This window comes from Paramisgurnus dabryanus, chromosome 15 (genome assembly GCF_030506205.2).
Source record: "Paramisgurnus dabryanus chromosome 15, PD_genome_1.1, whole genome shotgun sequence".
Classification (NCBI taxonomy): Eukaryota; Metazoa; Chordata; class Actinopteri; order Cypriniformes; family Cobitidae; genus Paramisgurnus; species Paramisgurnus dabryanus.
The window spans coordinates 973,025-1,000,000 of record NC_133351.1 but is presented as its reverse complement, the minus strand read 5'-3'; the positions used below and the strand labels follow the sequence as shown (position 1 = coordinate 1,000,000).

General features: G+C 36.0%; 2 protein-coding genes across 3 annotated transcripts in view; one reads left to right on the top strand and one right to left on the bottom strand.

Annotated features, from left to right (window-relative positions):
• Positions 1-6,474, bottom strand: part of fancb (FA complementation group B) — a 34,412-nt gene extending 27,938 nt beyond the window's left edge. For both annotated transcript variants that reach the window (XM_065252409.2, XM_065252411.2), the window contains exons 1-4: positions 6,335-6,474; positions 3,928-4,911; positions 1,715-1,870; positions 1,159-1,251 (exon numbers count right to left, since the gene is read on the bottom strand). In XM_065252409.2, the coding sequence (XP_065108481.1) occupies positions 1,159-1,251; positions 1,715-1,870; positions 3,928-4,848 (1,170 nt within the window). In that variant the 5' untranslated portion in view covers positions 4,849-4,911; positions 6,335-6,474. The remainder of the gene's footprint in view (positions 1-1,158; positions 1,252-1,714; positions 1,871-3,927; positions 4,912-6,334) is intronic.
• Positions 6,475-6,721: 247 nt separating this feature from the next.
• Positions 6,722-25,324, top strand: mospd2 (motile sperm domain containing 2). Its single transcript, XM_065252430.1, has 15 exons — positions 6,722-6,886; positions 6,975-7,032; positions 7,442-7,606; positions 8,434-8,520; positions 9,342-9,496; positions 12,130-12,190; positions 12,286-12,324; positions 13,993-14,117; positions 14,476-14,649; positions 19,783-19,895; positions 21,241-21,334; positions 21,431-21,527; positions 21,642-21,771; positions 23,478-23,580; positions 24,817-25,324. The coding sequence occupies exons 1-15, from the start codon at positions 6,854-6,856 to the stop codon at positions 24,955-24,957; spliced, it is 1,575 nt and encodes a 524-aa protein (XP_065108502.1). The 5' UTR covers positions 6,722-6,853; the 3' UTR covers positions 24,958-25,324.
• The last annotated feature ends 1,652 nt before the right edge of the window (positions 25,325-26,976 follow it).

Here is a 26,976-nt window from a genome sequence, read left to right as displayed (position 1 = left end):
TGTTTAATGCAAATTTTACGTTTAAGAACCACTGCTTTAATAAAGGAATAAATCACCCAAAAATTATGCATTGCACCAAGATTTATTTTATTGATACCAAAAGGTCACTGGTTTTACTTTAACTCTTTCCCCGCCAGTGTTTTTTTATGATTTTCACAAAAGTTTTATGTCTTTTTCCAGAAAATTATATTTTATAAATATATAAACATACAATATATCAAAAGAAAGAACAAACCATCTGCGTTTCATCGTATCTTCATTAGTTCTCTTTTTATCACCTCTCAAATATGGGTAGGTTTCTTCAAAAATACCAAATTTTGAGCAATAAGCTGAAATAATTGCATTTTTGTAAAGGACTTTTGTTAGAGATCAGATTCAGAGCGATGATCAATACATATACAGAGTTTTTACTGTTTTTGGATCAGTGGATGCTTCAGTGTTTTATAAGTTGGGTAAGAGTGCCACATAGTGGATAATAGCGGAAATATGGATTGCTGTAAAAACTCGTCATTGGCATGCAGTGTTTTCTCTTAATTGACGAGATAAATCTTCAAAGGCGGGGAAAGAGTTAAAATTCTTCAGTGTGCCACAATAAAAATAACAGGTTTGAAACAACACAAGGACAAAAGTAATGACAAAATGTTCATGTCTGGAGTGGCTAAACTATTCCTTCAAGATCATACTTTAAGCCCGGGATACACTGCACGATTTTTGGCTGTCCCAGATGAAAGATTGCCATTGCCAAAACAATTATCGCGATTTCTGTGATCGTGGCTCTTCATCGGTGGTCCTATGTCATACAGTGAGATTCAAAGACGGACATTTTCCCGATCTTGCGTACAAAGATAGCCCTACAATAGTTTTCTGACAGTGTCAGAAATTCAGCATGATCAACGCGCAGTGATTTTGCTGTTGCAACCTGCGTACTTGTATTTGTTTACCACTAGCGCGTGCTGGTGAAATTGCGCTAACGTGTGACACAGCCATCGAAGCCTCCCTGTCAGTCTACATGCTTAAAGTAGCAAGTTTAAATGATCCAGGTCGCACAGTGTGATAAGGTAATGATCTTATAGGAGTGCAAAAATCCTGCAGTGTATTCTGGGCTTTAAAGAGAATGAAAGTGGATGAAGATATAAACTGATGTAGGTGCTGTTATACCTGCAGTCGTGACTCTAAGGCTCTAACGGTGAGCAGGTAATTCTCCTGTAATGTCTCTGATGTATTCAACATCTCTGCGTTTGACTGTCCACACTACAACACAAACAATTTAATCATAATAAATTATCTAATACACATTTCACTACTAGTTGGATACCCATATAGTAACTACGTGTGTGACAATAAAAACTTGAACGACTCAAAAATCTCTTACAGATCTGTTTGAAATTAGACAACTTATCATTAAACTGTGTATTATCAGCAAATCTAAACATTTAAGAGGAACTGCAATTTTTTTTGTTATTGAACATTTCTGTTTCTATTTAAGAGATCTTACATTAATATTGTGTTATATTATCATATTAATAATGATCCTGATATTGTTGACACCTAGTATGCAGTTAACAAAGTATTTCTGTTAATATATTTTTAGTGATTGATTTTTAGATGTAATTTTGTGCTTAGTTTGGATCAATAATTAATATCTAATATAAAATCTGTGCCCTGAACTGGCTTAAATCCATCTGAAGTTAAGATGAAATGAGAGTTGACTAACAGAATATGTGATGGCACACAGATCGGTGAGGAGGAAGTTGCTAAGCAACTCTCCTGAAGACATCGACTCTTCAAACACAAGGAGCATCTGATCTGTACCACATCCCAAAAAATCATCCACCAGAATCAGACGGGCGTCAGTCCAACAGCTGCCCACCTAAAATACATAGAGAGCATTAATATGCACGTGAACACATAAAGACCAAATATGATCATTTAGATACAGTAAGTCATATGACATGAAGGACTGGACGCATGTGTGACCCAGTCTGTGAAATCCAAGCTAAAGTCATTTATTTGTGATTTTATGTTTTTTTACATAAACTCATCCTACATAAAGAACAAGTTGTGAAATAAATAATCTTTATATCTTGTAAGGTTGAAATCAGTGTGAAATAAAATTTGAAGCTCCTCATCTTTAGACTATTAGACTTTAAACTGAATTTTTCAGACACGGTCATATATTATTACCATGAAGATATAAACCATCAACAGTTTGAGTTTTATGCATGTGCTTTTATAGGTTTCAGAGCAAATGTGAGCGTGTTAAAAGAGTCACATTTGTGTGTCTTCTTTAGTGTTTAGTAAAAACAGTGTGGAAAACCTTTAAATAGTTTTAGACTGTATTTTATTTTGCATTACACAAATATTATAGGTTTAAAAAAACTAATTGAAAGCAGTCAACACAAATGTAACTTAGTCTTAGATGCAATAACGAAGTCTCTTATAATAGTCTCCTGTATACAGATCTACAGCAATACAGCGTGACTCGTGAGGTTATGAATGAACACATTTAAAACAGTCAGTGATGTATCCCAGCACAAATATACATTTAGTGCTGCTTTAAAATGTTCACGTGTTACTGATAATCTGTTAAATACAAGTGATGAAAAGTATTTGATATAATCAATTTTCAAATTTATCTGCACAGAAGCGTCTCTGTACTGTGTGCTTATCTGTTCATCCTTCATACATAGAGTTTATTAAATGTGTCTAAACATTAAAAGTATAACAGAAAATAAAGCTCAAGTTTAACTGCAAACTGTCAAATGAGTATTCAAATCAGTTCTGTATGAAAGACATGTATTGTGAGTGACGTGATTTACATCGACATAACACAACAATCAATGTGTATTTTTTTTGTTGCATTGGCGTTATATTGATATACAAATAAAAACAAAAGTATTATTACAGAAATGAAATTTAAAAACATCATCTATTGATTGTAAAGCTGAAAATCTGAGATTCTAGGCTTAAGTTTCTTCATGCAAAATATAATTTCTTGTCTTTTCTTATGATTTTGTGAGGATGACCCGAAATCAATATTTAAGCCATTTCAGAATATCAGTGCGATTTCTGTCCCCATTTTTATATGCATAGAAATGCAAGAAAACTAGCTCTAAAAGGCATTATATTGTTAAGCAAAGTGTCCTGCATGTTAATCTAACACCAAATTTAACCTATATAATTCAAAACAATAATAAAAACTACATTTTATATCTGTCCCTGCTCTCTATCTCCATACTTTACCTTTAATTAAAAAGCGTAACATTTTTCTGATATCTTTTTGCATTTTTGTGTGGCATATTTGCTTTCAATATTTTTTACCAATGAAAAAGTCATAATATTTTAGAAAAATGTACATTTTAGTCATGTCATTAGGATTTGACTCAATCCTGTAACCCCACCCATTCCCCCCTCTGAAAATCTAGAAATATCCCACAAGTCACATTTTCAAGAGGAAGTGACATCATCTGGATCTTCCGAAAGCCATGTGAGATCAAAAGTCACTTTCTCTTTTCATTTTCTGTATGTTTTATTATGATATTGATGCTATGACTGTGAATGTCAATCTTAATGTTCAGTCTTGTTACCTATATTATTTCTTTGATTTTATCAGTTTATTTTAAATAATAAAATAAGATAAATCACTAGAATTTGACATTTAATGCACCTATATTTCATGTATTTACTAAAAACTCATTACTGTTACTTTCAGTCCTGTTACCAAAATGCCTCCATCCTCCATTAAGAAAGCATGTTAAAAATAAACTAGTTACCTGAGATTAACCAATATTCATTTTGAAAAGTAAAATATGTGTTATTAGATTTAGTGTTAAAAAAGTATTAAAAGAATGAAATTCAATTTTGACGATTTACAAGATGCAAATGGTACGGATTCGATGGAATGGCCCATTTAAAATAATCCCTCACCTGAAAGGTATCTTTCCACACAGCACAGACGTTCTTCTGACTGAAGGTGATGATGATGAGACAGTCATTTCTTACTGTATGAAGTGTCTGAATGCTCAGAGGATTCTCATACGGCAGAAGACAAACATCCAGAGGAACACCGTTCTCAAAATACACCAACTGTTTCATGTTCGTGACCGCCAGCACAGCAGATCTCAGAGAACCATCGAGGTCTTCAGCGGACAGCACGGTCATGCACTGAATCACACAACTGTAGGCATCAGGTACAAGACAATCTCCATTTAAACTCCTGTCATCATCTATAAAGTACAATGTATTCTCCAACCCCGTGACATTAAGTGGTTCGTCCGGGCTCTTTTTGGTAACATTATGGGCACCTAAAACCACTAGTTTTCTCTGATAGAAAGGTACTTCACCAATAAAACTAACAGTCATGGGTACAGGAATCTCTTTTACTCCAGGAGCCTGTGAAGATATAAAGCAGACTGTGACTTCATGACGCCAGACCAATGTAGGGCCTTGTAATATTGAAATATTATCTCGTATTTCATACGGCAACACAAATTCAACTTGAAGCTTAGTCTCTGTGGGAGTGTTTATGGAGTACAGTACGTATTTGAAAGCAGACGTTCTCTTCTTGCACAGTCTCAGTAAAACACACGGCACTTTTCGTCTCTGTCGTACGTCCAGAACAGATGAACAGTGAACAATGTCTGTTTCAGCAGCGCTGTCCCGGTGTAATGGGTACTTGGTGTGATCTTTATTTGAGAAACTCTGAGTGTTTGGGTCAAAGGTCAGACTGCAGAATGTTACCTCTGAACCTCGACGTTGATCTCGACTTTTGGAGCTTAAAGTTTTGCATTGGAACACCAGCACATCTCCTCGAAACGCCAACATTTTAATGCCCCGCTCGACCGCCATTTTCTGTTTCTGATCATCTGAATGTTTGAGAAGATCAAAGCTGTGTGTGATTTGACCGCTGGCCTGGAGAAAAACAGAAGAGAAACCTGAAACTGTGTTCAAAGACAGAAAACATCTCAGTGTTTCCATTTTTATCTATTACAAAACAACTTTATTTTACAACAAAAATCTCTTTACTACTTTGAATAAAATTTCTTAAAACTGAATAATGTACGAGACATAATATAGCAGTGACATTTCATTGATCTCACAGACGTTTCCTCCTAATCACTTAAAGGTGGTATGTAAATTTTCGCGGCATCTAGTGGTAAGATTGCAAATTGCAACCAACAGCTCACCCCTTAAATTCAAAACGCATATGGTAGCCGCCACAGGACAAACATGTCTTCGTCTGATGGGGTGTACAGACAAAATGTTAAATAAATTATTTGCGCCAGTAGATTACATCAAGGCCAATATAAAGATGCTATATGCGAACTTTGCCCAGGGCAATTTGAATGATGCGAATTAGTACTGCTTCACGATTAGTCGTGACTAATCTTTTGCAGAATAAAAGTTATTGTTTACATAATATATGTGGGTGTATTGTGTATAATCATAATTTATAAATACAAACACACACATGAATGTATATAGTTAAGAAATATTTGCATGTGTATATACAGTTTTATATTTATATATAATTTATACATTTATAAAAAATTTCTTTAAATTATACATGCTTTGTGTATGTATTTATTTATACATAATTATTATACACAGTACACCCACATATATTATGTAAACAAAAACTTTTATTCTGCAAACGATTAATCGCGACTAATCATGAGGCAGCGCTAATGCGAATAACCTGGGACGATTGTCATGAAAATACGCACTATTCGCCTCAAACGCATCTTCATGCAAGTTGCAAAGAATTCGCATGACACGAAGTTAAATACTGCGAGTAATCTAGAGCGAGGAACGTGATGCTTCGAGTTTGGTGTGTATGCAGCATTTGACAACGTAGCAAAAATGACAATGTACAGCAATTTGTTTTGTTAAGATAATAAGAACAATACAGTTCATTATGTAGGGTCTTTATACAACACTTATAATATAGTAATTTAGATTATATTGCATTTTTGTAAATAGACCCTTCTAAAAGTTACACAATGCACCTTTAATTTTTCACAATTAATTCACTTTCTAAGCAGCTTTTATGTAGCGCTTCAAAAATCCACCAGTTATTCTATGTATGACAGTAATTTTCAATATTTAAAATCATAAACTACTTGGTTAGTTAAAAATCAGCGTTGAAGTAAATATACTGAGTCGTGGAACTTACGTTACATTTTCAACTTTTGTCATAATTTGAGGTACAAACAGTTGAGGCACTTTAATGCCACTCATTCATGATAAACTACTGTAGATGCGAAACAATTTTATATTATCTGACGACCAACAAAGTTCACAAACTTTCCTCATGTTTCACCACACGCTTTACCTTGTTGATGTGTATATGGCGCGTTCGGTTCTTCCTCGTCAAAGTGCGCGCGCATTCCCCGGCCCGCTACAGCTTCCGGCTGTTTCTTAAAGACACAGGCCGTTTCTCAATCAGAAGGCTCGATCAAGCATGATTTATTTAAGTTAACTAAGCATTGCATTCGCATGTCATAAGCATATTACAACGATTTACGATTAACTAAGAATAATAGTCAACTTTATAATTGTTAATATTCTGAAATAGGACAATCTTATCTGTTTCGTCTGCTGTTTCACAAATAAATGATGTCGTCAGTGGATTTACTGATCTTCAATTCCGCACATAACACAATTATTTGCCTTTAATCACGAGTGCGCATCAAAAGAGCTTTATCTCGTGCAGGAGCCGCTTAAAGATGTATTTATTTTGTTAGAGCCGTAATGGTGTGACACCGCGTCCAGTTTCCTCCTGGCTACGGTGGATCCCGCTGAGGATCGGGCAACTGCTGCTACCAGTCACTGACAGACAGTAAGAAGTATCATGGCGGAGGCAGGACAGGGTGAATCAGAGCAGGTAATCAGACAGCTACAATTAATAAACATAACCCCTTATTTTCACATCTCGACTGGATTTATAATAACTCTCATAATCTCTCCAAAAGGACATCGAGAGTAAGATTGAAGATACACGACAGAGGTTTAAAAGCGAATATGTGGAAGGTAAGTTAGCAGTGAGCTAAGTTCAGATGAAGTGTTGATCTTCATAAAAACACTTATATGACAAACATTCTTCATTCATTTACATTCTTAATGTAATTCACAGTGAAGTTTATGACTTGTGACGATTGTTTATGTTTTATGACATGCTTTATGAAAACAGGTGTTTCATTGATATCACAGCTGTATGAATGCTTTATGAAATCCGTCTTACAGTTCTTCTTTAAGATGTTTTAACGTTAGGAGATTTTTGTTAGTCATGCTTAGTTGTTATATTCTTTAGTTTAATAGTTAAATTGATTTTATGTGTATGCATTGGGCTAATCCAGTGAAATATATTTAAATATACAGAAAACATGAATTAATTTGTGTACTGCTGATTAAAATGCTGCACTAACACACACACACACAGTGTCAGGAGAGTCTCCAGGTCCCTATGACCCCAGAGATGTGGAGAAACTCTTCAGAGATGATAGTCTGGTGGAGAGCTACCTCACATGGAGACACTTTGTTGTGGAGGACACCTTAAAAATGATCGATGAGAGTCTTCAGTGGAGAAAGGAGTACAACCTCAATGGTGTGTATTTGTGTTATATATGTGTATGTTTGTATACAATATGTGTATGTGTGTGATGTTCTGAAGCTTGTGGTACTTCACAGTAAATGAGGAAGCTACTCACATGCGTGTTGGCTTATTATTGGCTGACATAAGACAGACAGAAACATGACAAGGACACATTTCACCTAAAAAAAATTATGTTTTACATATGAAGCTGTTTTTAAGATCATGTATTGCATTACAATGATATTTTCATAACAGATAAGCAAATCTTGCTTTGAGTATGAGCTCATCTCATGTGACACTTTATCTTCTGTTAAATGTTTGAGTTTATTTAGTGTTATTAAAGTGATATGTTTTCATAAAAAGAGTCACATGAAAGTAAATAATGACAAAACTTTCTATTGTAGGTTAACTTTCTCTTTTGATAAAATATATCTCCTGTTAGTGTTGAGTAAACGCATTTAAACTTAAATACGTCTGTTGTTTTGCTGTTAATCCTTTAGTTCTGGTTTACTAATATTATTAGGCTAATAATTTGTTCACCCCTGGATCTGAGAGAATAAAGGGCTCTTAGGTTTTAAAGCATTAAATCTGTGTGCTTCATACTGTAGTTAAAGTCCGTAACCTCAGCTTTAGACACCAAACTCTCTTTGTCTGTACTTTATATATAAAAGAAGCTGTGTGTTAAGTCAAAATCTTTTAAATAGTTTGTACCACAATACAACCATTTTCACTTTGAAAATAAGTCAGATGGTTCAGAAGGAACCGGTTGTGTTCAGTGAAATGAAAGTTAAATGAAATGTGATGAATGAATGGCATTTTTCTGTGTTTTCTTCCTCCAGACCTCACAGAGAACAGTATTCCACGCTGGATGTTTGAAACCGGTGCCGTGTACCTGCATGGCTACGACAAAGAAGGAAACAAACTCTGTACGTGTACTTAAAGGTGCCATAGAATATAAAACTGTATTAATGTAGGTATAGATGAATAATAAGAGTTCATTGTAATGACATATCATGAGCCTCAAACATGATTGTTTCCTCCTTCTTATGTAAACCTTGTGCATGCAAAAGACCGCTGGAAAACAGACCAATCTCAACATAACACCAACTGTGACGTTACAGTCATGATGTACACCCCAACATTAAGCTACACATTAAATTAATTACAATGTTATTACAATGCTAAAAACATAGTTGTGACTGCTGACTTAAAGCTATATGCTAGTTAATGCTATATGCTAGTTAATGCTATATGCTAGCATTTAGGCTAAAATTCTACTTTTAATTGTACAGTTACGTTTTGCAGTTCCATACTGAAAAAAAAAAACACAAACTTACCACTCAGAAACGTCCATTAACAATCTCCAAACAATTGACTATTCCTCAAAATCTGATACAGACTCAAACATAAGATCTATTTACACACACACAGAGCTACTGAAGGAGAAACAGCCAATCAGAGCAGAGCTCAACATTATTATTCATGACCCTTTCAAATAAGGTAATAATAGATCATTTCATTCTAAAGACAAATCCTAGGGTTGTAAATGGACATTTAAAACTGTCTCTGGATCATTTTTGCACTTAACGAAGCCACAAACCTTCGGTGTAGATATCAGAGAATAATTTAACAGATTATTGCAATGCATTCTTTGGCACCTTTAAAATTCTCAATTTGCTTGTCAATACTAAAGTCTGTTTTTCTGTGCTCAGATAATTAATTAATATTTTGTGTGTGTTGACTGCAGTCTGGTTCAGAGTGAAGCTTCATGTTAAGGATGCTAAGACAGTAGTGGATAAGAAGAAATATGTGGCGTTCTGGTTGGAGCGTTATGCCAAACGTGAGCCTGGAATGCCACTGACTGTTGTGTTTGACATGACCGAGTCCAGCATCGGAAACATCGTAAGTATCCTTCACTAAACTCTGATCAAACTCAAGATGAACTGCAGAAATGTATTGTGTGTTATACCACAGGGCTGTTAAATGCTTTATTCTGATTGGTTGAGAAATGTTTCACAGGAGTTTATTATTATTACACACACCTGACTTGTCAAATGTATCAAAATAACCACCAGAGCAATGTGGTATAGCACAAATAATTGACTCCAGTACTTTGAAATATTTGAAAATAATGCACACTCACATGCATTCGCATTTTGGGTGGGCATATTTTTAAATAATTCAACGGCCCGTCATCAATTATTCCTTACGAATCTCACAGCATCTGGATGTCTGATAATCCTCATTAAAATGACCTAGATTACTGATGTAATTATGTAAGGCACTTAAAAAAAAACTGTTTGGTTTGAGTTTAATTTTCTAAAGTTTTAAAGCAATGCCATGAATATTAAATTCAACCAATGTGGGGTCGCAGCTGTGTATATATCAGCTGTTTTACAACGGCACGTAATGAAGCTCATCCAATCAGAACTGAGAGTCAGAAATTGAATCATCTGTTTTACAAATACTTGCACCCAATCTTATCTTGTTATAAATCTAATCTTTTGGTTTGTTCAAGTTTTAAGTGAAAAGAGAAGTTAAATAAGAAAGTACTTTTCCTTTTGGACATGTTCAATTCAGAGAAATGATCAAAAATAGGTATTTATGCATCTTTCTGCAGGAAATTTAAAGGAACAGTATGTAGGATTGTGGCCAAAACTGGTACTGCAATCACGCAACTGGTAGCCAATACACAACATGACAACATAAACATCAGTTGAGGGCTGCAACTCCACTTTTTAAATGACAATATCCTGGCCAGACCACTGTTGTCAGTGATATAAGTATTTGAAATGAAATATGATTTCTTAATGTCTAGTGACATATCAGGGCCGTTTTATGATTAATTGATATACATTTCTTACATACTGTTCCTTTAACAAAAATTTTTTTAAATGCCTTGTTTGATACAGCAGATGAATTGTTTCTGATGTATAGATGGTTTCATCGGACGCACGTGATACACGTCTGGATCCGAACCTTACTTCCGGTTTCGTTTTTTTAATGGTCTGACTGGTTGCTAAACTGATCTCTTGAACAAATGCCTCGTCGAAAATAACAAATGTTTTGGTTTCCTAGGTAATCTATGTGTTGTTTTGTTTGCTTGTTATATAAATAAACTATGTTTAAAGAATTTGTTGTTATTTATTATTAGCGGAGTTTACCGGAAGTTACGTGCGGACCGCGACAGCGGCTTGTTTATGTTGTTACCGCTGAAACGGTCTATATTAAGGTCATTGTCTGTTAAGTGGGACAGATGCCTTTCAATTCTTTAACACTCAACAGATTAACGTGTCCTTTAAATCCCTTCAGCACAATCTAACTAGTTTACCTAATCTGAGAAACATACCCGGGCCGTAATACTCTTTATCTCTCTGTCTGGTGTTTCTGTGCTGGAATATTAAACCAATCGCCTGATCAAATTAATGGCAGTTTTCTGTGAAGGGATTAAAGCGCTCTTTAATTTCATCTCTTTAAGGATTATCAGTAATGACTGTGAATTGGTTTTACATGTTTATAATAAAGGGAATGTGTCATGTTGAGGTATCTCAGCTTGTAAATCAGATATAGTTTTACTTCATTTTCAGTGAGAAACATTTGAATCCTGTGATTTGTGTGTATATCAGTTGAGAAGCATGGCAGGGATTATTCAAAGCATGAGGTGTAAAGTTTGCTTTCTGTACATTTTTGCCTCGTGTGCATGTTTGTTTGCATGTGATCAATGGTTATCTGGTAAAGCATGAACCACTAAAAAATGTCAAATTAATCTGACCCATTTTGGGGTCTTTTCCTTCTGCCGTCACCATAAACTTGAATTTTTACTTTGTCTATAAAGATTTTGGTCGAAATTGCCCCAAATTTGGCTCAGATAATTAAACAAAATATGAACAAAACATAATTTAATTTAGTTTAATGCTGTCATTCTGCTATACCTGCTAGTAGGGTTGTAACGGTATGATGGTATACCATGATATTAACATACGATTATCATACCGTTACAACCCTACCTGCTAGGCAACACACACCACATATGTTTGTTTAAGACTTTTAGACTCGGTGGCTGTTTGTGTTTGGCTTCTTGCTGCTGTATTGTTTCCCTTTAGTTTTAATTGTTGCTAAAAGTAAAATAAAAGTGAAAAGTTGTTTTTTCTCCACATTTCTTGGTTTTAAATATTTTTTTTACAACGCTGCACCTTGTGACATCTAACTTAAAAATTTCCTTGAAACAAGATCTGGTTGAAAAGTCAGTGTTGTGAAACTCTTGTGTTAAGTTTATACAGAGAACAAACTCATGTCAACAGAAAACAAAGTTAAAGGTCACTGGAGCGTTCAGTAAACACAACTGATTCATTCAGATGTCAATCATTAACTGAGAGATTGTATTCATGATCTTGTGATGTTTTAGTCTTTATAAAGTGGGTCAGTAAATGTCTTTCTTGAGCAAACACTGCTTTCACTATCATCACTCTTTATACTGTAACTGATCTCAGAACAGTGTGTGTGTGAGACTCATTCATTATGTTTTATCCCTTCAGGACATGGACTTTGTCAAGTATATCATTAGCTGCTTTAAAGTCTACTATCCAAAGTTTCTTTGTGAGTACAGATGTATTCATATACTGTAGGATTTGTATTTAATTCTGATGATTCATTCAGATTGTTTAATCAGATTTTATTTCTTTTTATCACAGCAAAAATGATCATGTATGAGATGCCATGGATCATGAATGGTGAGTTGTCTGACAGCCACAGTTTAACATAAAGACAGAGATGCGTTTATCTCGTGTACAGCTAAATTATTACAGCTAAATCATTTCATTAATACAGCAAAAACTTTTGCAAAAAAAAGTAATGCATGTACTTTTTAAATATAATTGCAAAATAAATGTATGGGTTATTAAAGTGCAAGTCAGGTCCAATTTCTAAGCTTCCTAATATTGTTTAGGAGTCCCCAACAACAGGTTTAAATCAAGGGGCAACCTTCCGATCTCTCTGATGAAGCCAGTACAGAAGTGACTTAGGGGTTGTGTACACCAAAACTTTTACGCCCGCGGCCGGCGCATGTTTTCAATTGTTTCCAATGGAAGCTCGGTGTTTTTCAAATAAGCCAGCAGCTAGCGGGTTTTTTCCGCGCTGAAAACCGCCGCCCGGCGGTTTTTCCGCGCTCGGCGCTGAGCGTCGAGAGTTGAAAGAGATTCTACTTTGGGAGAAAAGCTCCGCTCGTCAATGTCAGTTCTCACACGGCCGCCCAATCACAGTGGAGGAGGGGCGGGACATTACCACAGGAAACCAACCGGCTCGCAGCTGAAGTATCACAGGTAACAAAGCGCTCAGCTGAAGAAAGCTGGCACTCAGCTGAAAAACAGCTGGCATTCGGCGTCCTCAAGGCGTTTTCAGCCGTGTTTAAACGTTTTGGTGTGTCCAGCCCCTTAGGCCTTGTCCACACGGACACGAGTATTTTATAACCAGAGTTTTTTGAATTTTTGAAAACCCCTGCCAGGGTATTTTAAGAAACGCTGGTTGCAGTGTTGTCGTGTAGACGGTAAAACCGGGGGTTTTGCCTTGCGATGTCACTTTTGTTAGGCTTCTGATTGGCCAAGGTGGCTTTATGATTTAAGTTATATTGCCACCTGCTGGTGTGGCATGCTCTTGACAGCGCTTGATAGCCTGTTTTTGCTTTTTCATGAGGATGGAGATTTCTTTTAAGCCAAGCATGTGTGGACGAGATTTTTTTTTTGGAGGAAAATCTCTGATTATAAAAATACCTTAAACTCCACCTTTTGATAGTTTGCTCTGATTGGTCAGCTGACACAGTCAGTTTTGATTGTTTTTTCCACACATTAAACAATAGCACAACATGCATTGATCTAGTGCTAACCTGACTTACTGAAAAGACATTAGAGTTTGAAAACCGATATCATTACATATCATTTATAATTAATCCATCTTTCATGGCCAAACATTTAGCAAAAACTATCCTCTTGTAGTGAAAACAACACAAACTTGCTTTTACAGCTGAAAACACAGCGTCTTCTCGACATGATGTTTACGCACAAACTAGTGGAAGTGTCTGTGGCCAGATCAGGGTTTAATTTCTCGCGGTCAAGACTATAGATTATGCAGAGTATTGCCTTCATACGTAGACAGACAACAGGCCAGAGATTCTGAAATAATTAGACTTGACTCCCTACTTTATAACTTTATTTAACATTCACATTTTGGGTTAACAACTTTGCACACTGCTTACATTGATGGACAGCTACATGAAACTGCAATAAAGGTAATTTTCTATACTGAATCTGACTGGCACTTTAAGGTTCTAATTTGAGCTGGTTGTGTCGTGGCAGGTCTTCATATGTTTGATATGTAATGATATATCGTTTTCTTTTGTGTGACAGCTGCCTGGAAGATAGTGAAGACATGGCTCGGTCCTGAAGCCATCAGTAAACTCAGATTCGTCTCTAAGAGTGACATCCAGACGTTTATTGACCCCGAGCATCTTCCACCGTACATGGGAGGAACGGTACGCTAAAATCATTTTAGGAAATCACTTAATAGATTTGTCATGATTCATTCAGTAGTATAATACCAAAAACTGTCTCATGGCTTTGTTATTGAACATAGTCATTTTATGTTAGATTTATGTTACAATTAAAGGTCACGTAGCCATCAAATATTTCTCAAGAAGTAAACATTGCTTCAAATTTGTTTAGTAATATTCAGTAATAAAGAACATGAAAATACATTTTAAGCACGCTTTTCTTTATTGTTAATGTTGTTCGAGTAATATTTATCATTAACAGCAGATGCAAAGATCCCATCATTTAAAAACTAATCTGATTTGAATCTGTTGGCTGTGTTTACCTAAATCTGCGTCACAGGACCAGTTTAAGTACAGTTATCCTCCTTTACCTGACGATGACTTCCAGTCTCCAATCTGTGAGAACGGTCCAGTGATCAGTGAGGATGAAAGTGACATCAAAGACCTCGAATCTGAATCCAAAGAGACCCTGGAGTCCAGCTTCAGTTCTGAGCAGAATATCAAACCCAAGAAGGTGCCGTATATCACATTATCTCGTATCAAACTCACAACATATGAAGAGTTCAGATGCCTCTAAACGCCACCTCCGTCAAAAATTAGATAATCATAATAAAAGGTGCCGTAGGATGTAAAACCATTTATGTGGGCAAAGATGAATAAAGTTGTGTAAATGGTAATGAGATATCAAGAGCCTCAAACACAATTATTTCCTCCTTATGAAAACCTCATGCATAACAGACCAATCTCAACATAACACCAACTGTGACGTTACAGTCCAGATGTCATGCTTTATGCTAGTATTTAGTACTACTATGGACGTTGCAGTTATGTTTTGCAGGTCCATACTCCAAACACAAACTTACCACTCAGAAACGTCCATTAACAATGTGTTGTCACGGTACAAAAAATATTGTTTCGGTGCCGATACCAAGTCAAGAATCGCGGTTCCGATACTTTCGATACTTTTCATAAAAAACACTCTCAAATCTCATTGCTGTGCTTTATTTTAAAACCAGGACAACATTCTAATAATATACAACACTAATAAATGAACATATGAACAGCAGATATATTAAACATTTGAACAAAATATGAGAAACATCTCTATATGCAGTGGTTATAGTGATAACTGCTAACATTCACTTAACCATAACATTACCATAATTAATAGGAAATAAGGAGCCTATATAATTACCATATGTTTTTTAAGCTGTGATATATGGATTAATATAGGCTAATGTTTCCTGTACTTCAATGTCTGATTTATCTGTGGTTAACTTTATATTTGAGTCCATAATTTCTTACAATGCTTTTCACAAATGAAAAACACCTCCTTTGTGTAGGTCTGTGCTCTTTAAATGCTTTAATATAATAACCTAATATAAATAAATCACTGCTCTGATTATAATCATATAGCCTATAGATCATTTTAGCTGATGTTTTGTATGCTTTATTTTAGCAGCTTGCAAATTATTAATGTTATTTATGAAAGTTGCGTTTTCAGAGATGTTGAATTAGCCGTTTACTAATTACTCCATTCTTTTTGAGGAGTTAAAAAAAATCATTGAGTACATGTCGAGTATTCATTAAAATAGCGGAGATACGGTTAAGTGAAACAAACTGAAAGAAAATGACAACAGTATCAGAAGCATATTCGAGCTCCGCTGCCTATCGCTTGTGCACCGTGCATATGGATCATCTCTTTGACGCACGCGCAATCACCGGAAGCTCGCGCTGCGGACCAAAGAGCGAAAATAAACAAAGCTTAAAGGCAAAAGAACGCATTTCAGAAGTCAGACTGAGCTGCAGCGGGCAGTATCACTTAGTGCTCACACATGCAGCCATCTCGCTGTTGTGTTTGTCACATGACAGCTGCAGTTTTGGCTGCGTGTGTGAGGAGAAAAAACACAGACGTCCACAGGGAGGCAATGGAAACGTGCGTTGCAAGCACAAACATGAAATTTGTCACTTACAAATCTGGGACGCGTTCATTCTTAAAAGTATCGATACTAATACATTTAGGAACCGCGACGTTATTTATTTCCGAGAATCGCGGTACTTTTGAAGTATCGATGCATCGTGCAACACTACTCCAAACAATTGATTATTCCTCAAAATCTGATACAGACTCAAACATAAGATCTGTTTACACACACACACAGAGCTACTGAAGGAGAAACAGCCAATCAGAGCAGAGCTCAACATTATTATTCATGACCCTTTCAAATAAGGTAATAATAGACCATTTCATTATAAAGACAAATCCTAGGGTTGTAAATGGACATGTAAAACTGACTCTGGGTCATTTTTGCACTTAATAAAGCCACAAACCTTCCATGTAGATATCAGAGAATAATTTAACAGATTATTACAATGCTTTCTTTGGCACCTTTAAATGAAAGCTCTCTGAATGTATTATACATTCAGAGATAACAAAATGCTCATTAACAAGAGATCATGCCAAATGCATTTATAAGGTTTTGCATTTGAGCTCTTCATATGTGTATATATATATATATATATATATATATATATATATATGTATATGTATATGTATATGTATATGTATATGTATATGTATATGTATATATATGTATATGTATATATATATATGTATATATATGTATATATATATATATATATATATATATATATATATATATATATATATATATATATATATATATATATATATATATATATATAAATTCTGCATAAAGAGATTCAAAACTGACAGATTTCATCAGAATCATCTAGATTTTCCTGCTCATTACTCTTTGATTTCTTGTATATTTGAATGAACTAATGCATTTCTAAGAGCTTCTAAATCAATGTTTTCATTCTTTCCTGCTGTCTGTAAAATCCAAGCTTTCTGTACAAATCAACACCAGTATCAAACATATTATGCATGAAACATAGACGTGATGAACCATAATTTTAACCAGACAGTCAAAAGCTGCGTTTCCATTGTAGATTTGCACAAAACTTTAGCGTTATTTTCTTAATGTCGACAATGGCGAAACATAGTTTTTCCTCTCATGATAAGTCATTCAAACATCATGTTGACTGATGTTGGTAGGTTTACTAAATCACATCCATTGCATGAGGCATTTAACTGAAGGAGACGTAAGAGTATTATCCAAACATTAATGCCAAGGAAAGCCCCCTTATACTTAGAAGCGGCAACGTATGAGGTGTTTCTTGGAGGTAATAGTAGATTATTTTAAATCAAAAGAGATGTAGGAGTGTTATACAAATATTATTGGCAAGGAAACCCTCTTATACTCGAGAGCAGACACGTATAGAGGTGTTTTTGGGAGGTTTTAGTTCATACCGCTTCATCTTCAATAATCATGTGACTACTTGCATCAGGTGACCTGAAAATGAACATAAACCATTGCAGTTTTGCCAAATGCGCCTTTTCTGAATTGCCTGAAAAACCACCTCATGTAGGTGTAAAAAGTTTTTTGCGATTATATAGGTTTTTGCAAAAATGACGTGTTTCCCGGCTGTATTTTTAATTCACAATATCAATTTGTGCAATTTAAAGGGTAATGGAAACGCAGCTATTGTAGCCAAATAAATTCAAAATATTTAAAATAATGTAGGAGTTTTCCACATTGATCTGCACTAATAAAACAATTGATGATAAACAGCAGTGATTTGATTCAGGGTACGGTGTTTTAGTGTTTCTGCTGAAGTGAGAAGAATCAATATTTGTCAGATGGTCAAAGGTCATTATGTGCTGTTTTTCACATACACATGTGTGTTTATTATGTGCTTTAATCAGATCATATAAGCTGTTGGTCTTATTTGAGGTCATGTGATCTCATCTTGTGTTCTTCACGCTTGCACACTAAACAGCTGTGATGCACTTTTACCTAAACTTTCTTTATTTCACACGTTCACCTCTTTCTCTCGTTCGATCGGTGCACACTGTTTCCTCTGATTTTCTCCCTCTTATAAACCATTTCTGCATGTCACAATCTTTCTGCTGACGGCTTCAGATGATTGACATCTTCAGTCACGTTGCATTAGGTCTTCATCATCATCATCATCATCTGAAATGTTCTGTGCTGATTTCCGTTCTCTATCTGTCTTGAAACAAGGCCTTGTAAGACCCCCTCAGCAGTACACAGAACAAACCCGTCACCTCATCTGTGTCCAATCCATTTCAACCAGCAAGATCTTTCACCCGTTCATTTAATGGACACATTTCATCAGGTTTTCAAATAGTTTCTAAAGGTGTTTTTAAAAAAACTTAATTGACCCAATGTTTTAAATCATATTGATTGGGTTTAATTGTTTGTGATTTTAAAGAAGTTTCATGTAATTGTTTCAATGATTGAAAATGATTTCAAGCAATAAGCACTTATAAGTACTCTGAAGTTATGATGAAGCTTAATTCTTTTAACTTTAATTTTGAAAACATTTCATTGGTAGTTGTGTGATGGTTATGGGATAGGGATGTTTAAAAGTGGAAGTGAATGATATTAGTTTGTGTTCATTTGTTCATGGTTGTCTGCATTCATCTGCTGATGTGAGGGAAACTCAAACACATGAACATGAAGCACTAATACATGAAACACAATCTTAAGGTGTTTTTATTAGTTTAAGATCAGAGACATCCATAGTTTTAAGATTTTATACGGTCATCTAAACTCAACTGAAAGGTTTTGTTAGCAGATGGTTTTCCTGTTGTAGTTTGTATAATGAAGCCGAGTGTTAAACTCCTGAAGTATTACAGAGAAATGATTATAAACCGCTGATGTTCGTTCTTCCTCTTCACGTGGGAAGCAGTCATATGACTTATGATATATTTTGCAGTGCACACTCCATAAACACAAGACTGTGTTAAATCTCTTCTCATCTATTAACCACAATGTTGTTTTCTTTTAGTATACAAGTGTGATTTCTGATGATTTATACTGTAATTCATTACTGTATGTTTGCATATTTAATGGAATCATTAATGAAGGAATAAATATAGGCACTAATGATTAATGTGAAAGATGCTATAGAAATAATCTTGAATCGATTCATTAATTGTGAGACTATTTAATGTTTAACACTTTATATCTTTAAAAAAAATTATCCTGACATTTCTACAGGTCACACAGTAATCTGATGATTCATTTGTAATCTTCATTTAAAGATGATTTAATGTTCTGTGATTTACTTTAATAAAGTCCATAACATTTCAAACTCAAGTGCCTCGTTCATATTTTCTTATAAACTGTGCTTCTGTTGCAACAGTGTTACGAGTACTGTCATACTCTTTATATGATGACCTCTGACCTATGACACAAACCTTCTCTTCAGCATTTCCCTGCTGGTCACGGCAACTCTTAAGTTTCACTTCTTCAGTACAACAAAAGTGTTTGTGTGTGCGCGCGCATGACTCTGTGTGCGTTTGTGTGTGTGTGTTTGTGTGTGTATGTGTTGTATTTATATATCTGTGGTCTAATTAGATGTAACTTTTTTTATGTTATGTTTAAGTGTGACAACATACACGCGCACACACACACGCAGAGAGAGAGAGAAAGAGAGCTGCTGCTTGGCTTTGTTACTATAATCCATTGCTCTAGTTTAAGAATTGGAGCGGTTTGTTGAGTAATTAGTTTATTTTATACTTTAATCTTTTCAGGTGAACTTTCAAGAAGAAGGTCAGAGGTCAGATGACCTTGAGAGAAGTGACAGTCGACTGAGAGGGGTTAGAAAACCTACAACCACTTTTAAAGCCCCTTTACTGCACATCAGGTAAACTTACTGTATTTGTGTAAGTAGAAATCAAACTTATCTGGATTATATTAAAAATTTTTGCTTTCAAGTTTAGAGACCTGTGATTAAAACATTGCTCTTAAAACTCTAACTGGCGCAGCCCTTTTTGATTGGGGGGCAGGGGGGTGATGTACACCTTCAAACTAATCTTGGTCTTCTAAGTAATCTAAAATAGTTAATTAGAAAATAGTGTTGTGGCAGTTTACATTCACTTTGATAAATAAATAAAATAATGCAAAAGTATATATTTTATACAGAAAATATTACAGAAAATGAGGTTTGTGTTACACTTTAAGTGGTTTTACCAACAACGACCACTAGGTGTCAACGGTTTGCTGCATACTCGTCACAAATTAATAAATTACTGTCACTTCATTATTATTATTGCTGCTAAATGTTTTGAAACTACATTCTTAGATCTATACAATATAGATATATAGTTATCAAGATTAATTATACATGCCAAATATTAAAGTAAACTCCCGCTCATGGGACAACACCAGTTAAGTGGTCTAATATATTAAAGTAGACAATCTCTGAAATGTTATGGCGCTTTTCCATTGCAAAGTACCCCACGGTTTAGGTCTGGTCAGGCCAGGTTATATTTGGGATGCCTATTGCTATGACATCATACCTGTAAGAGCGTTGTTGTAATGCTATACATCCCCATACATTCATTTATTTCTCAGTTTGCCACAAAATTAAAATTGACCAGCACAAAAAGATGTTTGCACATCACGTCTCTTCTCACATGACAGTTTCTGTACATACCGTTTCTGTGGCATCGGTCGACGTGCTCCGCTGTGCCTCATTTACGTTGCATTTAAGCATTTATGCGGACACGCACATCGCGAATGTGCCGCCACAAACTGCAAGTCTGGAAAAAACTGTTATTGTGTTTTTGATTCTCAACCTGTGGATGTTTGTCATCACTAAAAGGGAGTTTAAGAACTTACAGCAAAGCACAGATGACAACAGGTTTGCTCGAGATAGCGCAAGCTAGCATGAAGGTAAAGCTAATCTTTTACATTATAGCAATGACGCTGATAGTGACGATTCTCTCTGACCAATCAGTGATCTACAGTGTTTACGCGTCACGTTTTGGTATCAGCTCGGGTCGCTTGGAACCCTGACCGAGGTGGTATTAAAAAAAGTATTGGGTACTACATACTGCACCCAGTGGAAAAGGCCCAAAAGTAAGCTGACGCGACCTAAACTGTGGGGTACTATGCAATGGAAAAGCGCCATTATACTATGAGTGACCGCTGTATCAGTCAGTGAGATAATAAATGTGATCAACACATCTGTCGTTTCTGTGTCTCAGTCCAGCAGAAGAGCTCAGTTTTGGTGCTAAAGAAACCGAGAAGAAGTGTTTGATCATTCTTAACAACATCACAAAAAATCATGTGGCTTTTAAGGTGAGACTCCATCTTTACCTCTCCTGTCTGAGGAGATCAACCGCTGATATCATAAAATAAGTGGAGTCAGTCAATCATGTTTTCTTCCGTACGCAGGTCAGGACAACGGCTCCAGAGAAATACAGAGTAAAGCCCAGTAACAGCAGCTGTGAACCTGGAGCCAGTGTGGATATCGTGGTGTCACTTCATGGAGGTAAAGACACACAATATCTCACTTTATTATTACTTTCCATCTCAAACTGCTCGTTTCCTTCAGCTGGTGGAGGTTTGGTAGTCATGCATGAGTTGATGTGTGTTTGTTCCACAGGTTTCCAGGCGTCCCCGCAGGACCGTTTTCTGGTCATGGCTGCAGAGATGGACTCAAACACTGGAGCTGCTTTACCTGATCTGGCTCAGTTCTGGAAAGAAGTTCCCAAAACCAAAGTCATGGAGCACAGGTGACGTCATGCTCTCTTAATATCTGTCTGACATCTGCTGTGAATACTGCTCCTTTAAAGAACAAACATACCCTCATTCTGGCCAATGACAGGAACCAGAAAGGTCTAGTGTAGCTTTTCATTTCTGTTCATATAAAAATCTTCTGGTGACTTTGTGTAAGTCAGCGCTGTTGAAGGGTCAAGGCAGTGAGAGAGGTGACATGAAAATCCTTTTAGTTGATGGTGTATTTTGTAAAACTGTATTCAGCTGGGTCTCCTGTACTGTAACGGGCCGTACACATCAAACATATTCAACTCCAGCGAAATATTGCAAGACACAAGTTAAATCCTGTGAGTAATCTAGAGCAAGAAATGTGATGTTTTGCAGTTGGTGTGAACGCAGCATAATCGGGCATACACAAAACGATCAAATTCAATGATATGCACGAGTAGATTACATATAAAGTCAATGCAGAGATACGAATAAACACATACTTGTTCAGGGCGATGCGAATGACGCGAATTGGGCAGAACACATGCTGTTCGCCTCAAGCACTTCTTCGTGCAAGTTGAAAATATTCACATGAAACGAAGTGAAATCCTGCGAGTATTCTAGAGCGAGGATAACAGCATAAGTGTTTCTGAACTGGTCAATCTTATGTTGGCAACACAGAGGTCATGGGTTTGATTCCCAGGGATAATGATCAAATATTGTCTAAAGCAGGGGTCTCCAACCTTTTTGTGAGCAAAGGCTACCACAATGGATAAAACAATCTGGAGGGCTACTTTTTTGATAAAGTCGACTCTTTTACTTGTTGATTTGATTTTATTTTACTTATTGATGTTTTTATCATCGTTTAAAATGTTACATTCGTAAAGAAGCCAAGCTAATATTAAAATTATTTAATAAATAATGATTAAAATTGAGGCTATTAAAAGAATGAGCATTGGTGGGCAACTCACAGCGGGCACCATGTTGGAGACCATCGGTCTAAATCAAGGCTTGTGTCAGATTTTAAGGTTTTGTTTCTGTGTAAATGAAGTTACATCAGCACATCTCAGCTGTCTTCATGACGTGATGTGTTAAAATAAATCATGTATCATTGTCCCTGTAGGGTGAATTTGCAGCCTTAAATAAGCTTTGACAGGTTCACATCTTTAAACGTCTTTATTGTCATCCATCTGAGTCCTTTGGTCCCGTGATGAGACGTCGCTCAGGCTGCATCTACACTGCCTGTTTAAATGACTCAATTCAGATTTTTCTCTTTCATGTTGCACAGATCAGATTTGACCCACAGGAAAGCAGGAAAAAAGCTCATAGATTCCAATATTCTCAAATCGGTTTCAGTTCTGATTCATATTTGGAAATAAATCGGCTATGTATCAGATACATGCATTCGCATTCGCAATGTAAGCGGATATTCCCATCTCAAGATCAGATTTGATTAAAAATGTGATGCTGGCAAATGACATCAACTCAGGATCACATGACTCTTCTTAGCAGCACAATGAAGGATGATGAATTGTTTTGTCAAGTGTTTAGTGTAAATGCAGATATCAGATATGAGTCACTTTTAAAAGATGATGTAAGCGGGTTGTCAAATAAATCAGATACAGGTAACAGATCAGAATTGGGCATCAAGATTTTCTGTGTAAATCCAGCCTGATGAGATGTGAATGTTTCTTATATATGCGTACTTTAAACATGTGTCTTATGTTTCCTGCAGGATACGATGTCATGTTCTAGAGACTCCACAGTTTGTTCACAGTAATTCACTGGAAAGTTTATCAGTCACATCCACCAATGAGAATCAAGACCTGCAGACGACGGTAAGACCACAGAATATAAATCACTTATTTAACGTGAGAGATCAGTCTTGACCTAAATACACAAGCTTGCTTTTAGCATCAGTATTCATTCAGTAACTTGCAGCTTCTCTGAAGTGCTGTATAAACACGTCAAGTCTCAGTGCTTATAGAGTCCATGAGCTTAAAGAAATAATCCACACTGAAGATGTTATTCTCAGATGTAATCAATGCATTTCACTTTATTGTCAGAAAGGTTATCAGGATAATTCTGAAAATGACACAGTGATGTAGAGATGATTTCACACTCAGGGGTGCAAACTTGTCACCTTTCGGCAAAATTCGCCATTTTGGATCCAAAATAGGTCATTCTTGTGATTCATCTTGATCCAATGAGTTTTTGTAAATGGGGGGTGAGGGGGGTTTGCGACAGGATCACAGTGAATGAAATTATGAAAATCATGTCCAGCTATTGTGTTAACGAAATTTAAGCGGTCTGTGCAGATTGAGCACACATACTTAACTCATAGTTATTCATTTTTTTCAATCAGATGCAAAACTACATTTGTGCACATGCTCAGAAGAATTGTGCTCAAGTTCATGTCTTATATCTGCATCACATGATTCACATCACAGAAACATGCAATAGCAACACACATGATAAGGGTAATGGGGTCACGCAGTGTACATTCTGCAGCGTTCATGTTAACTTTCATAACATTACATAAAGAAATAAAATAGCAGCATGCCTTTTGAAAAGGGTTTTCTTTGCCTATATCTGAAAACTTTGACTCAACTTTGACTTTGTACAGTTATTCAGAGATAAAGCGTGAACTCTAAGAGAAATGCTGTGCACTGCGTTGCCAAGTCCTCTGCTATCGGCGGACTTCAGATTTTTGCTACTTTAAACTGTTTCAGGATTTTGTTTGTTATTTATTGGTATTTGGTAATCTGTGAATAGTCATAAGGATGCTTTTATACGAAAATCTGGCAACCCTGGCTGTGCTCTTGCGCAGACGTTTGATTTGGATTATAAAGAGTGTACGGTACATGTAAACCAACATTTGAATCAGATTGCAATGTTTAGGGTGCATGTAAACTGTACTGTCGTAACCTTCAATCAGATTTAATTCAGTCGGATTGATGCGGTTTTGTTCATGTAAACACAGCCATTGATGTAGACGTGGTTTCTGGAAATATTCACACAATGCACTTCTGATGTTTAAGAGCTTTGACTGAGTTGATCTTTGTGTTTAACAGCTGCAACGTCTCATGATCACAAACTCACGGCTGGAACAGAAACTGGAGATGTGTCTTTGGGTACAGAAGGTTCTTCTGGTTCTGGTGTCATTTCTATTGGCTCTCAGCTTTATGACGTCATACTCGCTGTGGCAGTCATGAAGCAGATCCGTCACGGCCTCCACACGCACTATACAAGCACCTGAAGATTCTCAGCCGGTTGGACTTTAACCTGGAGACACACGGACTCCATTTTATCTGTTTACTTATCAAAGGACCAAAATGAAGTTTGACTCTGTACATGGACAAATGCAGGATATTGCCACACTGCTCTGTACACATGTGAAAGGCTTTGTGTCAAGCTAAAAAGCTTTTTCTTATTAATGATTCAACTAAGACAGGTTTAATTTATAAATCATGTTAAGACCATGCAAATGTAATTAACTCAGTTTAATTTTAATATATAGTATTTTATAAAAAATGATGAATGTATGGACATTAAAATGATACTTTTTGTTATGCATCACTATCCTTTGTCTTTTTCTTTGCCCAAACGCATTGACCTTTAGCATGATAGCGTCACACATTTAACAGCTCATGTCATTTACACTCAGTCCTCATGTCAGGTGCACTGGTTTATTTGTCTATATTTATGTTTTTGGCTTTAAATGTCAGTGCAATTATTTTGCCATAATTGTTCTTGTTAACCTGGTGTGATTTCACAGGATACGTGAGGAATAATTGACGACGGGCCACTGAATTATTGGAAAATAATGTGACCCAACATAAAGCGGAGTGTGCATTTTTTTAAATAATTCAAAGGACTGGAGTCAGTAATTCCTCTTATACCACAGACATTGCTCTGGTGTTTATTTTAAGACATTTGACAGGTCAGGTGTGCGTTTATTAAAAAATAATGCATACCCATGAAACATTTCTCATCCAATCAGAATAAAGCATTCAACAGCCCTGTGGTATAATATCCTCTATAACGCTTGTCAGGTCACATCAGTAATTTATCTGTCACAGCTGATCAGAGTATAATGTGATGTTTATTTATGACTACAACACCGTCTTCATTTCCTCTCTACTAATTACAATCTGGATTGCTTTGTTCTCTGTCTGGCTCAGATGAATTGATTTTAGCTCTGTGCAGAATTGAACCGTGGGGTTTTAGTCGAGTGAAATGAAAACAAGTGGAAATGAGGCCGAGGCATCAATAGAGAGTAAATGAGAGGAGAAGACAGCCTGAGACTCGCTCGTATATTTACTAGGTTTTGTCTGTCTGATTCTGCGATCAGACTCGTCGGTAATGTCTGACTGTCCTGTTGCCCTGGGGATGAATCAATTTCAATCCCACCCTTAGTGAGCACTGTATTGTTTAGTTTTATACATTATAACTGCCTAGAAACAATGGGACAGTTTGCACCGTGGCTGTTAGTTTTGCAGAAATAAACACAACTCACATTTAGTTACAATCTCATTTTACATCAGTGTTATAATCTATACTGGATGCATGCAAAGATGTATTGAATATGCAATGTATTTTAAACATGCTACTTAATGTTTAGAATTTATTGTGTTAGTGAATTTACCAGAAGCAAAATATGTTATCATTCTGCTGGCATTACGGCAGCGCCTCCTAGTGGCATTAGAGCATAATAGCATTTTCATTTTTAATGCATTTACATTTGCCTGTAGAAAACCTGTACATCTAGATTTTTTGAAAGCCTAGACTTCTGGGGGCCCTAAGCAACTTTGTGAGGGGGCCCTGTCAACGAGTTCATAAAAACCCATTCATTGTCTCTGCTTAAATGTGGCTATAAACAAAATGTTTAACAAAAAACACATTGTATTATCTTATAGCTGTACATACGGCATTACTGTGACACCACTGTGACTTCCTCAATAATTATAACATTAACAGGTGTTTTCTGAAAAGCTCAGTAAATCTGTTATATTGGTATTTAGAAAACAAGGTCTACTGAAAGATATATTCTTTAAGAGATGTAGAACATCAAGGAAACAAATTGAAAATTATGAATAAAATAAAACCAAAATAGCTTTCAGAAAAACTAAAACAACTCAACAGATTTTCCAGTTTGCTTAAAAACTAAGGTAGCCTGGCTCCGCCCTCCTACGTGCTTCCGCTTAATTTTCATTTCGCTTCAGCAGTACGTC